Source organism: Urocitellus parryii, chromosome X (assembly GCF_045843805.1).
Source record: "Urocitellus parryii isolate mUroPar1 chromosome X, mUroPar1.hap1, whole genome shotgun sequence".
Lineage (NCBI taxonomy): Eukaryota > Metazoa > Chordata > Mammalia > Rodentia > Sciuridae > Urocitellus > Urocitellus parryii.
The window spans coordinates 24,903,773-24,921,850 of NC_135547.1; the positions used below are offsets into that span (position 1 = coordinate 24,903,773).

The window sequence follows — 18,078 nt, forward strand, 5'->3', positions numbered from 1 at the left end:
CTCAAAATAAAAAGTAAAAAATGGCTGGTGATATAGCACAACAGTAAAGTGTTCCTGGGATCAGAGCATATATGTATTTAAGAATAATACATAAATACATACTCCCTGTCACCTGCCTTAGATTTTTTTTTATTCACTGAGAGAATCACAAATGTCATTCAATTCACCTTTCTTCTTCCTTGTGTTCATTTTTGCTGGCCCTTATAATAGGATTATTTTATCCAAACTCTCAGAATCTATAGTCAAAATCCCACACAGGATAAGTTTTAAGAACACAAAACATGACTAACAGAAGCTGATAATATGCAAAATATGTTATGTGGATAAGTGTTTAATATTACAAGTTTTGGAAAACATTGACTAAAGTAAAATGGACATTATATATACAAAACACCTCAGAGAGTATAGTCAGGTAACATGTGATTGGAATTTCTCTGCAGGAAATACAGTGTGCACCTTTCAACCAAAGACATTTCACTTTGCAACATCTACTTTATTTTTAGCAAAGTGTTTTGTGAATGATTATTCATAATATGTTTTAGAAAAATCTAACACAAAAAAATTGGGGTGCATGTTATAAAATTATGATTGAATGTTTGCCCCCTACACACCCCAAATCATTATGCTGAAACCCTCTCAATGTGATAGTATTAGGATATGGGATTTGGGAGGTAATTAGGTATAAGTGAGGCCATGAGAGTGAAACACCATGATAGGATTAGTGCTCTGATTGAAAGAGTAAGGGAAATCAGTTTCTTCTCTCTACCATGTGAGGATCCAGATAGGCCACCTTCTTGTTGCCAGGAAAAGCCCCTTCCCTCAAATCTGATTTTGTTGGCACACTGATCTCAGCCTTCCAACCTGAAGAAAAATGAGAAATTTCTGTTGCTTAAGCTATTCAATCAGAGGTATTTGTGTGTGTGTTTGTGTGTGTGTGTGTGTGGTAGTCCAAGCTAAGGCTGTGCACTAGCAGAAATTGAGACAGAATGAATGTAGTGTTCACTCTGAAACTTAATAGCAGTTAACAATATCTCAGTCATCTTATCTGTAGAGTAGGATCATTGCAACAGTTTTATATATGTGGCTTACATGGAGCTACAAATAATATCTATTGTTAAGATTATTATTTCTTATTACAGGTATCTCTCAAACTTAGAATTTCAAATAAATTGACAACATATAAAATTGTGAATTCAACTACTCAAACTGGAATATTCTGGTCAAAATACAATATTCTCCTTAGGCCTTTGTGGGAGGGCAATTATTGATAAACTACTGCTGTTAAAAAGATGCCCAGGCCAGGTGCAGTGGTGCATGTCTATAATCCCAGCAGCTGGTTTTGAAGTAGGAGGATCACAAGTTCAAAGCCAGCCTCAGCAATTTAGTAAACCCGAAGCAACACTGAAAGATCCTGTCTCTAAATAAAATTAAAAAATTAAAGACTGGCTGGGGATTTGGATTAGGGGTTAAGCAACCCTGGGTTCAATTTCTGATATAAAAAAATAGTATGCAATATTTTTAATCTTGGGGCTTCCAGTGGGGGTTTTACATTGCTTAAGTATAGTCAACATCTAGCAATAAGCCTAAGTAAGAACTTGTTTTCCTGAGTTTATGGATTTTTAATAAACTTTTGAAACTCAGAGGGTCCATCTGGACCAAGTAATGTGTTGGATGCATTAGATAGATACAAAATGAACTCTTAACACACAAAGAAATTTTCAGGCCTTGAAGCCCAAGGACTATTTGTGTAGTATAAATGTAATTTTTGTATTCATAGTTAATTTGAATTACCTTCAAAATACCTTTTTTATTCCAAATTAAAAAAAATGCTTTTATTCCAATTTATACTTTTTCCTAGAGAACTATATTTATATATAATCATTTTGTTTTAGAAAAATTATGAAAATTTTTTTCAGATCCAGATAATTATATTGCTTTGTATATTTGCTTTGAAAGGTCTGCCTAAGGACTTAGCCTAGTATTTTTTTTTTGTTTTGTTTTTGTTTTTTGTATGGGGGATTGAACCCAGGGGGGCTTAACCTCTAGGCCACACCCCTAGCCCTTTTTTGTATTTTTAAAAAAATTTATAGACAAGGTTTTACTGAGTTGCTTAGGGCCTTTTTAAGCTGCTGAGGCTGATTAGTATAGTACTTAATTGTAAGAAATAAATACCTAAATACTGAATTGTTTAGACATTCATTAGGCTGACATATCATGATTTAAACATTATCCTACAACATAGCTTTCCTTTAAAAAATAATTATTTAAAAATCTGGTCTTACATGTTAAGAGCATTTGTGCTTAGTGTGGTGATATATATTTTTTTTTTTTAGTTATAGGTGGACACAATGTTTTTATTTTAATTTATGTGGTGCTGAGGATTGAACCCAGTACCTCACATGTGCTAGGTGAGCACTCTGCCTCTGAGCCACAGGCCCAGCCCTTTTTTGCTTTAATAAATAAATAGGATAATGTTTCTGACCTCAGATACTATATAACTCCCTATTTTTATGTTTTCATATGTAGGCAATATCCTATTGAAAGACATAGAGTATGTAGTGTTTTGTTTCTTTATTATACCTTACATAATTGCATGCAATCCCGATCAGTGCTTCTTTTTTCACACATATATATTTATGTGTTTGTGGAGGTGGAGAGAGATTCCTGCTTCTTATTTCCAATTCATTTCTCCATATCATTCAGCTATGGAAATAATTAGGTTATCTTCAATTAAGAAGTTAATTTTGGGTGCTGGGGTTGTAGCCCAGTGGTAGCACAAGCGAGACCCTGGGTTTGATGCTCAGCACCACAGAAAAATAAATTAATTAATTAAAGATATTATGTCCAACTACAATTAAAAAATAAATATAAAATACTTCTAACATGTTCTCTCAGTTTTCAGTGGAATACAGTGTTTACAGGACATTTAGACAAGGATTGATGGACAAACATACATGCAGTCACATGAAATTTAAAAGGACTGAACTACAACACACACTAAATACCAGTCTATTTCTCTAAAATATGGTATAATAGATTACAAAAGTTATAAATAATTATCTTCAGATTTTAGGAAAGGAATAGCAACTAAGAATATTTTTATGCACCTATAAGCAATAATCTTGGTTCATCTTGGTAAATTTATTGTGATAATTTATAGTTGATTAATTTAACTCCATGTGCCACTTTTCCCCAAAATTAGTTTTCGAGATTCTATTCTTGAGTGGTTATAGCAAACGCATATTCAGTTCTGAGTGTCATTTATTACATAAAATTACTGAAAGAGAATCTCATGGTCCTAGTTCAGTTGTTGACCTAGGATACAGTCGCCTATTTTTCATGGATTGACTTATATTTCTCCTGTGGCTCCACTCATTCATAAACTGGGACTAGGAATACAGAGCAATAGGACATAAAACATGACCCAAAAATGTCTTCTAGAAGGAAAAGTGATACATGCCAGTCACTTTGCCATCAGCCATGCTTTGGGAAGACAGGCACCATGCACATTCCCCATTCTCCTTTTTTTCATCATAATTTAGAAGTCAACAACCAGGAATAAAGTATATCTTGATATGTTTTGGTCCTATAATTATGAGCTAGGAGTTAGGGAAAGAGGAAGCAAATTAATATTGAAAATATTACATATTATCTTTTGATTCTTCCACATTTGAAACTATGCATTTTGCTTTATTTTACATTAAAAAAATAATTGTGAAATACTTGACATTTCCAAGAAAACTCTCAGCAAGGAGAACCAGCCACCTAGATAAAGAATTCAATATATCTTAAGTTTATTCTAATACTTTTCAGCAGCTGGTTCAAGATTTTTAGCTGAGGTGTACATTTAGCATTTTATTCCTATGTTCTACCTTAAAAACAAAAGCAGTTCTTTTTATTCTTCAAAGAAATAAACCAACACCTCACCATATCACTTGTTTTTATAAGCAAAAATACAGTACAAAATGCATATTTTATCCTGTGTATGGCCTTTGGAAGTAAGCCAACCCACATTTCAATCTCAGTTCTTCTGCTGTAGCTCCGTGAATTTGCTGAGTTGTTTTAAACTTCCTATACCTCTGTTTCCTAATATATTTAAGGGGAGAAAAAATACATTTCTCCAGGCTTGTGATATTTAGTCAAATAATTTATATTAAGGACTTTGGCACACTATTTGCATTATTAATAATAACTCAATAAATGATAGTTCATGAGACCACATCTCAAAAATAGTGAGATAATTCACTGAGCTATCAAAGAAAATATTAGGCATTTAATTTGTATATTACTGAATTTTAGTTTAAAATTACATTTATATACATATAACACATGAAAAAATTTAAATAAACAGAAATTGAATCAAATTATATATGCAGAATTTTGTGGGATTTATATTATGTCAAATTTTGCTCACCTCACCTCTCTCTCTCTCCTCCCCCCAATTCAATTCTTTTCTGCACAACTGACAAACATATTCCTGGTATAGATCAGTATCAATTACTAATGTTCATGGCTGCAAATAAGAGAACACCCACTTAATAGTGTCTTAGGAAAGACATAATTAAATTATCTTACTCAACAAGGGAGTGAATCAGGCATTTTTAGAATTGCTTCATCAGTTCAATGGCATTAGAATGCCATGTGAACATCTCTTTCTTTTTTTCCTCATTTTGGTGAGATGGCTGCAACAATTCCAGCCATCAAACTCTCATCTGACAGTATTATAAGAAGAAGAATTGAAAAAAGAAAATAAAGTTTTTTCAATCGGTCTTCTTGCATATGTGTATATACACATAGGACTTTGGTCAGTGTGTTTCTAAAACTGGTATTATATTATACAAACTTTGCATTTCTCACTTAGCAACACAAACCAGAAATATAACTGAAACAACTACCATAGCTCAAATATATACTTAAATAGCTGTTTGATATTATATGTTGAGACTTTACTATAACTTATACAATCTGTCTCCATTTGGGGACATTCACTTTAATTCTAGGTATTTTTCCCTTTGAATAGTTTTGCAATAAGTATCCTTGCACACAGTGTTTTCTACATTGGTGGTTTTATTTTATTGAGTAAATTCCTAGATGTGAGATTGCTGAGTTGAAGATTATATAAAAATACACCACAGTGAATCTCAACATCATGTACATCCACAAGTCTGGGATCCTAATTAGAATAAGATATATTCCATGTTTGTATAAACATATCAAAATAAATTCTACTGTCTTTAGAACTAAAATAACAAATAAAAATAAGAAAAAGAATTTTAAAATGTATTTTTAACTTGAGCAGATGGACCAAAATAGTTATATAACACCTTACATTTCCATCAGCAATGTCTGAGAGTTCTCTTATTCTTGTATCTTTTTCAGCAACAGATGTTATCATTTTATGTATTTTGCAAGTCTTATGGATAAACTGGTATCTTTTAAAAATTTAATTTGTATTTCTCTGTGGGTAAATAAGAATATTGTTCATATGTTTGTTGGTGAACTATTTATATACTCTATACCTTTTTTCTATTAGAGTGAATTTTTCTTGTCAGTATATAAGAGTTATTGATATATTACACATATCAACCCTTTGTTGGGCATCTGTATTGAAATATCTCCCCAGACATTTGTCTAGTGATCATTATTTATGTTGATTTTTATGTTTTATATAGTACAAAATACAAAATGAATAGAGTTATCCCTGTCACTTAGATTGAATATAATTGTATATCTACTTTTTTAGATTTTATTCCATTTTTGCTTTATCTTAATTATATGCATTAACTTAAATTATACTTACCTACAGTAATGAATCAGGATAGAAAAGATATCAGTTCTCTGTAGTGGGACTCCCCAAAAGCAGAGTTGGTTATAGACTCTTACATATATTTGACCAGGAAAGGCAAGTAGTTTGAATGTATGGTGAAGGTAATTCTGTTCAGTTTGACATGTTTCCAGAGTCCTCTTCTGTTACACACTATTGGTGCCTTGCCCAGATATCCTTTACTAGCTGGTTCACTTATCCCTCAGTTGTCCAGAGTATAGTCGCTGTTAACATGTCAATAGATCACAGCTGCATACTTCTCCTGAAAATTGTTCTGGGATTAAGGGAAGCACCTCATAGAGAATGAATGGAATGCCAAGCCCTCCCTAAGGCAGAGAGGGGAATGGAAATTGTATAAGAGGCTGACAGGTACTTGCCTCTGGGCAGGACAATATTTGTGGTATCATACACTCTATCTCCCCAAGGAAACAGAGTCAAGCTTGATGAACCCAAGTTAGTGCACTGTTTCTTTCCTTGCCCCACCTTACTTCCCTCATTCTTTTTTATAAGTCTTACCAAAGAACCCTTTCTAAACAAATCACATGTAGAATTTTCCTATTTAGCAAATAAAAACAATACACATCCATTTAAATTTGAGTTCCCAGCAAACCAGAAATAATTTTTAAGATCAATGTGTCCTGTATAATATTTGGGATACAGGTATACTATAAAATTAATCACTATTTATCTGAAATTCAAATTTAACTGGACACCTTATATTTTTATCTAGCAACTTTAATTCACTTGTGTAGGAATTTCTATCTTGGACTTTGCCTCTAAGGAATCAAACTTAAGTCACTGCTGATTAGTGCCTATGTTTAACATTTTTTTCACATTTGAAAAAAGAAGATTCACAAATATTTAATCTACAGCTAATAAACCTCACTTTTAAGGTTTGGATTTGTCCCCCAAAAGCTCACATACGAGAAACTGCAAGAAGGTTTGGAGGAAAAATGTTTGAGTTATAGCCTTAACCTAATCAGTGAATCAATCCCTGATGGGATTAACTGGATGGTCACTGGAGGCAGGTGGGGTGAGGTTGGACACAGTGGTTCATTGGGGGCATGGCTATGGGGTATATATTTTGAAACTGGAGAGTAGAATCTCTACCTCTTCCCCTGATCATCATGTGAGCTGCTTCCTTCTACCATCCTCATTCTTCCACCATGATGTTCTCCTTCACCTCTAGACCCTGGAATGGAGCCAGCCTTCTATGGACTAAGACCTCTAAAACCGTGAGCCCTCAAATAAGCTTTTCCTCCTTTAAAACTGTTCCTGGCTTGTCTTTTAGTCATAGCCATGGAAAAGCTGACTAAAACACTCACTACATCCACATAAATGTCAGGTACTATGTTAGAGAAGAAGCCATCGGTCAGAAGGTTGGACAATTGAACTTTCAGCCTATTTTCATATATTGAACATTACATAAAAGTGCAGGTCATTGATGAAGACCTTTATATATTAAGATATTTACAATAAGTTTTACAGAAAAACAATTATTCTAAATTTGCTGACCTTTTCTTTAATGGTAATAAATTTTAAAAGTAACCAAAATGTAATAATAAAACCCACAATTTTTCCTTCATGACAATGTTGGTAATTTACTGATGAGTGAAAAGAAAGTTACTCATTTTGAAAAAAAAATCTTGTTATGTAAAGAAGATTTTGAAAATAAATATTTCCATTTTTTTATCTTTATGTGATTTTACTCCTGAATGCAACTAAAGTGTATAACTTGGAAAAATAAAGTTGTCATATTGACATATTTAAAAAAAATAAAAACTTTGGAAACAGTATTTCTAACCCATTAAAAAAAATCTTCCAAATGAAGAGCTTCAGTAGATACCAATTCATTTGTGAAAATACAAATTGAAGTGCTGCTGCATTAATTAGCAGGAATGATTGATGGGGTTCAAAGAAGTTGAAAATTTAAGGGCTGTATTTTTATTTTTTAAATTTATGCATAATTTGTGACTGGGATTAAAATGTGTGTAATGATTAACACAATTCAAACAATAATCAGCAACTTCTAATTAGATTTATATAACTCCATCAAGTATCTTTTTTGTGCTATGATAGCCACTTAATTCAGATATGGGAAAAGAAACTAAAAAATTTAAAACTGAATATAAAACCAAATCTTTTAAGTGGCTATATCACCAGATATTAGCTGAATTTTAAAACGATAATGAAGATTTTTAAATAAATCAACATTTTTTAAGGTCAAAGATGTATCTTGAACCATAAATTGAAAGAACATATTTATAATGCAATTTATTTCATTAATTCATTAAATTTATATTTGTGTGTGCTTTCAAGAATGTATAAAATACGTTAGTATAGTAATGTGTATCATATTAACTGAAATACATCAAGTATGTTTGCTTGGAATTTATATGTTTTTGTAGAAGAGTTGTCTCTCCTTGTGAGTTCTGTGAAAATTTAAACCTCTGTCTAAATCCCTCATTGGGTCCTATTAAAGAGGCAACTGCATATTAAGTTCAGTGCACTAGCCTGCATGGCTTGTTATAAATATGGACTACTCACTGTTTAAGGAATACTGTTTAAGGAATACCAGCACCTTATTAAAGTTAGCTTGCAGCCTCCTGTAAAGGTAAATAGGCTGTTTCTACTTAGATGCCTGTGAGTTGTATATGGCAAAGTGAGGAATGTCAAGGAGAGAAAGAGGCATCTTTCTAAACTGTAATTTTCTTTAACACTCATGTCAAAAGGTAAAACTTCAAAAGGTAAAACTTTTACCAAGTCAAAAGGTAAAACTTCAAAACTGAAGCAGAGAGTCTATTGACAAATGGGTACTTGCAATTTCATTTGAAAAATTTTCTTTCTTGACTATTATTTAATACTTAGGTCTATTATATGGTTTCTTAATGGTTTTAAAATTATTTTTTAAAAAATTTAAATAATTGTAGATTCATATAGAGATCCAATGTGCATTTTATCCAGTTTTAAAAAATATATAATAAAGGATCATGACCAGATATTGTCATTAATAAAATAAATATATATAATCAGTGATATCTGTATTGCCTTTTTATAGACATACCCATTTCCCTCCTACACCCACTCCCCTTTTTGTTCCCTGCAACAACAAATTTGTTCTCCAGTTCTAGAAATCTGTCATTTCAATAATTTTATATAAATACAGGCTGGGAATATAGTTCAATAATAGAGAGCTTGCTAACATGTGCTAAGTCCTGGGTTCTATACTTAGCAATACACACTCACACACAAACAAATGCTATATAAATGGAATCATACAGTGTGCAGTCTCTAAACATTGGCTTTTTATTTCACGCAACATAGTTCCCTCCATATTTATCTTAGTTGCAGTATGTGTAAATATTCTGTTCTCTTTAACTGCTGAGTAGTAGTCCACATATAAATATAACAGCCTTTAACCAGTCATCTGTGGAAGGACATCTGGTTTGTTTCCACATTTTCACCACTACAAATAAAGCTGTTAAAAATATTCATGTGGGGCTGGGGCTGTAGCTCAGTGTGCAGAGTGTTTGCCTAGCATGTACAAGGCCCTGGGTTCAATCCTCAGCACCACATAAAAATAAATAAAATAAAGGCTTTCTTTCCATTTACAACTACAAAATAGCTTTTTAAAAAATATTAATATACAGGATTTTGTGTGGATGTATGTATTAATTTCTCTAGACTAGATGTTTAGGAGTGCAAATGTATCATTGTCTGATAGACACATGTTTACTTTCCTGAGAAATTGCCAGTTTTTCTGAGTGGCTATGCCATTTTACATTCTTACCATCAATAAAAACAATGACAGTTTGTTCAGATCCTGGCCAGAATTTTGGGAACCTTTTTTTAAATTTTAACCATTCTGATAGGAGTGTAATGATATCTTTTTTTGGGATTTTAATATTTGCTTTCCTAATAGTTAATTATCTTGAACATCTTTTCAAATTATTAAGTCACCATCTGTATATCCTCTTTAATTAAATGTCTATTCACATATTTTTCCAGCTTTCTAGTTGTATTATTTTGTAATTTACTCTTTTGAAAATGTTAAGAGTTTTCTATATATTCAAGATGATATTCGTCTGATATACATTTTCTTGTATTTTCTGACTGTAGCTTATAGCAATACACACTCACACACAAACAAATACTATATAAATGGAATCATACAGTGTGCAGTCTCTAAACATTGGCTTCTTTTCCCATTAACAGGGTCCTTTATAGAACACAAACTCATAGTTTTGGTGAAGTTCAATTGATCAGTTTTTCCTTTTGTGTCATGCTTTCTATGTCAAGTCTAAAGACTCTACCTAGCTTTCTATCTCAAAGATTTTCTTTTTCCTAAAATTTTTATTATTTTATGTTTTAAATTTGAGTGATCCATTTAGAAATAATTTGAGGTTTATATTGAGGTTCACTTTTTGCTCATACAGTTTCTCGAGCACAGTGTTTGAAAAATTTCCTTCCTATATTAAACTGATTTTGTACCTTCATTATCTGTTCTGTTCCATTCATCAGTATATATATCACACCACTAATATTATTCCGACTTAATTACTGTAGATGGGTAAAAAACTATAATGGGTAGAGTGATTACTCCCATATTATTCAAGATTTCTTCAATTTTTATCAGGCCTGTGCCTTTCCATATAAATTCTGTTCAAGCTTGTCTATATCTCAAAACATATTTTGCTGGAATTTTGAGAAAAATTACATTAAAGCTATAGATCAATTTCAGGATTATTTAAATCATGACTGAGTTTCACCTTACAGTATATAAATGTGGTATTTATTTAGGTCTTAATTGTATTCATTCATTATTCTTTTATAATTTTTTAACATTTGGATTCTGTATATATTTTGGTAAGCTCATATGTAAATATGTCATTTAATTCATGTGATTTTAAATATTATGCTTTTTAATTTATTTCTGTACTACTAGGGTATACAAATAAAGTTGATTTCTACACATTGACCTTGAATTCTATGAATTCACTTATTCTAGCAACTATCTTTATAGACTTCTTGAGATTTTCTACATAAGCAATCATTCTATCTGGTATTAGAAAAATGTAATTCCTATACTATCTGAAGTCGTTTTATTTCTTTCTTCTTTATTGTCTTATTAGACTGAGTAGAAATCCAGTTATAGTTAAATAAAAGTGGTAAAAGCAGAAACCCTCATCTTATTTTTAATCTTAGAGGTAAAGCATCTATTTGTCACCCTCAGATAGGAGATTTGCTTAAATTTTATATATGTTCTCTTTGGAGTAGAGGAAATTCTTTTCTATTCCCAAGTGGCTGAGAATTTTTATCATCATGGAGGGTGGACTTTGCCAGGTAATATTTCTATGTCTGGTGATTTATATTCATGTGATTTTTCTTCTTTCTACTATTGACATGGTAGTTCACAGTGCTTCATTTTTGAGTGTAGATTCAAAATATTCAACACTTGGAATATAAATGCAACTTGGTATTGCTGTACTTTTTTATGGATTGCTGGATTAGATTTGTTGTGTTAATGCCTTCTACTATGGACTGTTATGTCTTCCCCAAAATCATGTATTGAAGCCCTTAACCCCAATGTGACTGCATTCAGAGACGGGGCCTTCTAGGAGATAATTAAGGCTAAATGAGGTCATAATGGTAAGTTCCTAATCTGATTGGATAGGTGGCCTTGTATGAAGAGGAAAAATATCTTTCTTTCCACCCTTATATACAAAAAAAAGAGGTAATGTGAGCACACTGTCAGAGGCAACTATCTATGAGTCAAGAAAAGTCTAAAATAAACCCACGTTGTAATAATTTCCAGTCTCCAGAATTGTGAGGAAATAAATTTCTGTTGTTTAAACTACCTAAACTATAGTGTTTGTCATGGCATCCTGAGCAGACTAAGGCACCTCCTTGTCATTTTTCTGGAAAAGATTTATAAAATTAGTTTTAAATCTTTAAAAGTTTGATAAAATTCTGCAGTAAAACTCTCTGTGTATGGATATCATATTTATGGGAAATTCTAAAATATTAATTCAATTTCCTTAATAGTTACAAAAGATCTAAATTTTCTATTTATAATTGGATAAATTGTAGATGCTTATATTTTTGAGAAATCAGTCCATTTCTTCTAAGTTGTTGAAATCATATGTGTAAAAGTTAATCAAAATATTTCTTTATTATTCCTTTGATGTTTGCATAGTCTATAGTGATGTTTTCAATTTTTTACTCATTTGTACTGTTTTTACTAGGGGTTTACCAGTATGACTGAATATTTTTGAAGAATCTACTCTTTTTTCCATTATTTTCAGTTTCCTGGTTTTGATTTAATTAATTTCTACTTTTAATGTTTATTCTTTTCTCCTGCTTGCCTTGGGGTTATTTTGCTCTTTCTTGAAATGAGAACCTAGATTTTGACCGTCCCTTTTTTCTAGTGTAAGCATGTTTTGCTATACAGTTCCCTTTCAGCACTGATTTACTTGTGTGTTATACATTTTGATATTTTCTATTTTCATTCTCACTTTCCTTTATGCATTATATTTTTGCTTTTAAGGCTTTCCTCTTTTACCTATGCATTATTTAGAAATTTGTTATTTAGTGTTTGGAAATTTCTCTGCTTTGCTTCTGTCATTATTTTCCTGTTTGATTCCATTATGGTCAGATAATATACTCTATGAATTTAGTACTTAATCTATGTTGAGGTTGTTTTAAGTCCCAGTGTATGATCTATATTTGTGAATATTCTTTGGTCACTTGAGATTTTTGTTTTGTTTCTTTTGGGGGTGGTGTACTGTAGATTTAACTCCTAGGTGTGCTTTACCACTGAGCTACATCCCAACCCTATTTATTTAGTTAATTAGTTATTTTTATTTTGATTTGAATCAGAGTCTTACTTATTTGATGAGGGCCTCGCTAAGTTACTGAGGTTGGCCTCAAACTTGAGATCCTCTGACCCAGCCTCTCAAGTTGCTGGGATTACACACATGTGCTACTACACCCCAATTCTTTGGTCTGTTGAATAAAATATATATTCTGCTCTTGTTGAATGAGATGTATTATATATGTTAATGAGGTCTAGTTTTTTGATGGGTTTCTAAATTTTATATCTATACATGTTTTTATATAATGTTTTATTCCTCTGGTTTTCCCCTATTGTTATTATACCATTTCTCTGTTTTGGATAGTTTCTTTGGTTTTAGTTTACAGAATTTTATTTTTCACATATGTTAGTGTGGATTTATTTAGAATTGTGCTACTTGAGTTCTTTAATTTCTGTTTGTATTCCACTATTTCTTGAGGAACAGAACTAGTTTTGCTTCCTATACCCTTGCTCAGTCTCATTGATGTAGGGTAGGAATGGAAGCTCAGCTCCTCACTGAGCCAATCTGACACTAGTGAAGAGGTTGAGGGTGAAACATAGTGGTAATTAGCTCATTCTCAAATCCTCTCATTAAATCTCATTGATGAGGTCTTGGTAGAGGCTTAACTTACCATTTGAAACACATTGACATTATTCCTACCAGAGAATCAGTGTATACTACCAGCTTTGCCTCAGAGATGATGGAAGATCAGTTGCCCACTTGGCCCCACTGAAATAGTGTGTGGCAAAGTGAGGCAGGGAAGTTTTTCTCCTGGTTCTGTTTTCTGGAGTAGGGTATGTATTGCCAAAAAAGGTTTTGTATTATTAGGCCTCCCTTTTTCAGATCTTTTGTGTTTGGACAAAAGACTTTTCTTATAGATGTTACCATTTGTGCTTATTGAGGTTTCTGGGTTGGAGACTTCTTCAGCTTTCTGTTTAGGATCTATAAGACACAATAAGAAAATCAAGGGAACTCTACTCCTGTCTTTGTTCAAATTCTGAGGTCCCAAGTCCATTCATATCTTTTTTTTTCCTGCTTTCATAGATTCCCTTTACTTGGTAATTAACCTGTCTCCAGAATACTTTAAATTTTGAGAGACAGAGGACATATAAACAATTCAGACTATTTTATACTGATCAGAGCTGAAAGACTCCCTTTTTATATCTCCATAATATTTTAAACAGTTATGTTAACCACTATGGACATAAGGGCATTGCATTATGACCTAGGGGGGATTAAGTGTGTAAAAAGTGGTGGTTCTACTATCATCCCCTTGAACATAGATGCCCTCTCTTTGATTTTGTGTGTCCTGAGGAGGGAAGATACAACACACAACTTTATTTTTCAAAGCCAAATGGTGTTGGAGTCCAAACTACACACAAATGGCTGGTAGAATTTCTAGCATCCATAACTTTAAGGGTTTCTTCTCTTCTCTGTGGAAACTTCTTAGACTTTTGATGCTTACTTCGTCCCAGGGAAAAGAAGGTAGACATGTTTCTTAGTTTTTGTTTACTATTGATTTCCCCATTGTTCTTTCTACTATAGGATAACATCATAATGATCAACATTGGTCACTAGTTTGTTTAGCTGCTGTTGTTGAAGAACTCTGAGGTGTCCCTTTCAGTAGGAATTACCACTGTTCATAGATGGACACAACATCTCCCAGCTGCTCCTAGTGTTTCTACTCCTGGCAAGCAACTTCTACAGATATTCCATTCCTATATTTGGGATGCTGAGAGGAAGTGTGGCTTATGAACAATATATGACTAGCAGAAATTTTACTCATTTCTCCAAAATATAAGTGCATCAAATATGGATTTACACTATTTTGGTTCACTTAATAATTCATTGTCTTTGGAAAAAAATCATAATTTTTCCAAGCTGCAATTTCCTCATCTACAAAATGTGGATCATATTAATAGTGGATTAAAAAAGATAATATTTGAAACAGTCCTATAACAATATTTGTTAGTATAATAATAAATGATATTGGGAAGAATCATAACTGTGTTGCAGAAAAGTGTAAAGGAGAATGGGGTATGCAGTAACTGAAATGGAATGGCCAGGAGGCCTCATTGTCTATGTGAGTGAAATTACAAAAAGGGCTGGGAAAGGAGGAGAAAAATATCAACAAAAGGTTCAGGGATGGTAGAGGTAGAGAAAGCAGCATGGAAGTAGATCCTACAGTCTTCTCAGATGAGTCAGACAATTAAATTTATCCCTGTATGTACTTGCTCAGCAAACTGGTTTTTAAGGGGGAAGATTGGGACTTGTGCAGAGTTGATGTCAGCCACCAACCTCTCTGTACAATACAATCTATCAATCAGTGTGTAATTAAAATCTGTGTGTCTGTGCATACTAGGTACAGTCCTGCTACTGGATTGGCTACTCTGAGGTAACATGTGAGGTCCACTGAGACTTTCAAGAGTGAAAATCTGCATTCCACATCTCTACAGTCTCATGGTTTTATACCTATGATGGCCTCCTTCTTCAAAGTGCTTTATGTCCTTTTGTGCATGTGAAAATCATGTTCATCCCTCAAATCCCTTTCCCAAGGCCTAGTGGAGGGGTGATCTGGTCAGATGCCTTGAGTTTATAGAATTGTCAAAGGGAATGTTTAACTTAAACTGCCAGGAATAGAAAGGGAGGTGCCCATCCACTGAGGCACTGTTCCACTCCACCTCCTTAGGACTGGACGAAAGCAAACACCTCCCCCATCAGCACAGAGCACCAGGTTCTGAAACTGTGACCAACCAAAGGACTATGAAGATCATAGGCAGAATATGAGGGGAAATGATCTTCATTTGGAATGCATTCCTCAGAGATTTCTAGTGCAGGAACTCAGAAACCTTAATTTGAGGATGGGGAATATTTGTTTGAAATTGTTTAATAAGATACCTCACCAGAAGGGCTGAGGAAGGAAGGACAGAAAGGAACTAGCAGGAAGATGGGTAGTATCCCTGCCACTGGCAAACACTCCCTTTGGCTACCAATTTCAATGTCAATCTCAGTTCAAGGTTCTCACAGTATTACACCAAGTGTATATTTGTTTCTTCCCACCAATCATGGTCAAGGCTCATCTAATCCTGTACTTGACTATATTTTAAGTTTCAGATTTTATTCAAGTAAGAATTTTAGGGCTAGTTGGTTGCCCTAAAATGGGCGATGAAACACCATGTATTCTATACTGAGAATTCAGGAGCTATACCCTCCAGCAATCTACTCAGGCCTCTGCTCCACACCCACTTACCCCTTGACCCACAGCCTCCACCTGCAAGCCCAGCACGTGCTATCCATATCCCCCTCGTCCTCCCTCCCCCACTCTCTCCTCCCCCAGCTTCAGCAGCTTCTCAAGCACTTCCTCCCTTCTCTCAGACTTGGCAGCCGCCTCTCCCCCACACTCCTAGGGTGCTCTGCTCCCTCTGACCAGGAGTTATTTGCCTGGCCCCACCGTTTTTTGTGTGTGTGGTTTGTTTGTTTGTTTTTTTTTTTTTTTTTTTTATTTTTTTTGCTGCGGACAACCTCAGACTCAGTGCCTGGTGGTAGCCGCGATCTCCTGGCCCTTGAAATCCCGAGCTCCCACCTGAAGCGCAGACGCCTCCACCCAAGCCCCCAACGCCCTGCCACCCACTGCTATGGCCAGTAGGAGTGCCACACACAGCCTCGCCGCCGCCTGCCCGACGGCCACCATGGACTCACCGGAAACACACAGCAAGAAGCGGGAAGCACCTGCACTCAAGGTTGGTGAGGGGAGCTCTTCCTCTCAGGTTTTGGTGAAGCCAGGGCACAGAGAGGGGCCGCTACAGCCCAACAAGCAGAAGCAGCTAGCAACTTCTCGCTCGCTGGTCCATTATTTGAGGGGCCGTGCGGTGAGCACTTGGAGCAGTGCCGGGCTCCAGGGCTTCGAGGGTAAGCTGCACAGCTATACGGTGCTGAGGCTTCCCGAGATACTGACTGAGCACCAGCTGGCGCTGGGCACCCTCAACAAGGTTTTCGCCTCTCAGTGGCTAAACTCCAGGCAGGTGGTGTGTGGCACCAAGTGTAACACGCTCTTTGTGCTGGACGTACAGTCGGGCCAAATCAATCGCATCCCCCTGATGCGGGACAGGGTGCCCATTCTGTCCCGGGATCAGCCAACCACTGGCATCCATGCCATTGAACTAAATCCCTCTAAGACGCTTTTGGCTACCGGGGGTGAAAATCCCAACAGCCTGGCAGTCTACCAGCTACCCACCCTGGATCCCTTGTGCCTGGGTGACCGACATGCTCACAAAGACTGGATCTTCTCCATAGCCTGGTTGAGTGATACTGTGGCTGTGAGTGGCTCCCGCGATGGCACTATGGCCCTGTGGCAGGTGGATCCTGACAGAAATGGCAGCATTGCCCTGCAAAACGATGGGAAGTTCCCTGTGTATACCCACATCTATCCAAAGCACATAGAGGCTATCCCCAAGGCCAACAGCAACATAGGTAACCACAGAGTGCGGGCCCTGGCCTTCAGTGGCGTGAACCAGGAACTGGGAGCCGCGTCCGCGGATGGCTACTTCCACCTGTGGAAAGCTGGAAACACCCTATCCAGGCTGCTGTCCTTCAGGCTGCCCTATGGCCACGAAAGTATGTGCCTAACCTACTGCAATGACTTTTCCCTGTATGTAGTGGGCTCTTATTCTCATGTATCCTTCTTGGATATGCGCAGAGGCCACCAAAACATTCAGCCCTTGAGTCCCTATGAGTGTGGAACAGGTGTGCGCTCCCTGAGTGTCTACCAGCACATAGTCACTGTGGGCACAGGCCTTGGCTCCCTGCTCTTCTATGACATACGTGCTCAGAAGTTCCTGGAAGAGAGGGCCTCAGCCAGTCTAGACTCCTTTCTGGGACCCACAGGGAGGAAGCTCAAACTCACCTGTGGCAGAGGCTGGCTCAACCATGATGACCTTTGGTTGAATTACTTTGGTGGTGTGGAGGAGTTCCCCAATGCCCTCTACACTCATTGCTACAACTGGCCTGAGATGAAGCTTTTTGTGGCTGGGGGACCTCTCCCTTCAGGCCTCCATGGGCACTATGCAGGCCTCTGGAGTTAAGGCCTCATTTGCAAAGTGCATAAATTTACATATCATTTCAGTGTAACCTTCCTTCTTCATGCTGCAGTTGTTTTAGTTCTTTCTTTTGTCCTACAGGTGTAATTGGCTCAACTTCAACTATGAGGAGAGGGAGAGGGAGAAAGTATAAGGATTTGTCTACATCCTCTTTAGCATTTGTTATTTTTTCCTTTTTGACAGTAGCCATTCTAATTAGGATGAAGTTGAATCTCAAGGTAGTTTCTGACTTACTAATCCTTGATAGCTAAAGTTATTGAAGATATCTTCAATAGCTAAAGATATTTATTTATTTATTTATTTT

The 18,078-nt window shown here is 35.4% G+C and overlaps 1 protein-coding gene across 1 annotated transcript; it reads left to right on the forward strand.

Moving 5' to 3' along the window:
- Window positions 1-16,367: 16,367 nt before the first annotated feature.
- LOC113197113 (DDB1- and CUL4-associated factor 12-like protein 2) lies at window positions 16,368-17,759 on the forward strand. Its single transcript, XM_026409310.2, has one exon. It carries the CDS (start codon window positions 16,368-16,370, stop codon window positions 17,757-17,759), a length of 1,392 nt encoding a protein of 463 aa, XP_026265095.2.
- The last annotated feature ends 319 nt before the right edge of the window (window positions 17,760-18,078 follow it).

Excerpts from the sequence above, each read along its gene's own strand:
- LOC113197113 (XM_026409310.2), top strand. The coding sequence starts at position 16,368 with ATGGACTCACCGGAAACACACAGCAAGAAGCGGGAAGCACCTGCACTC.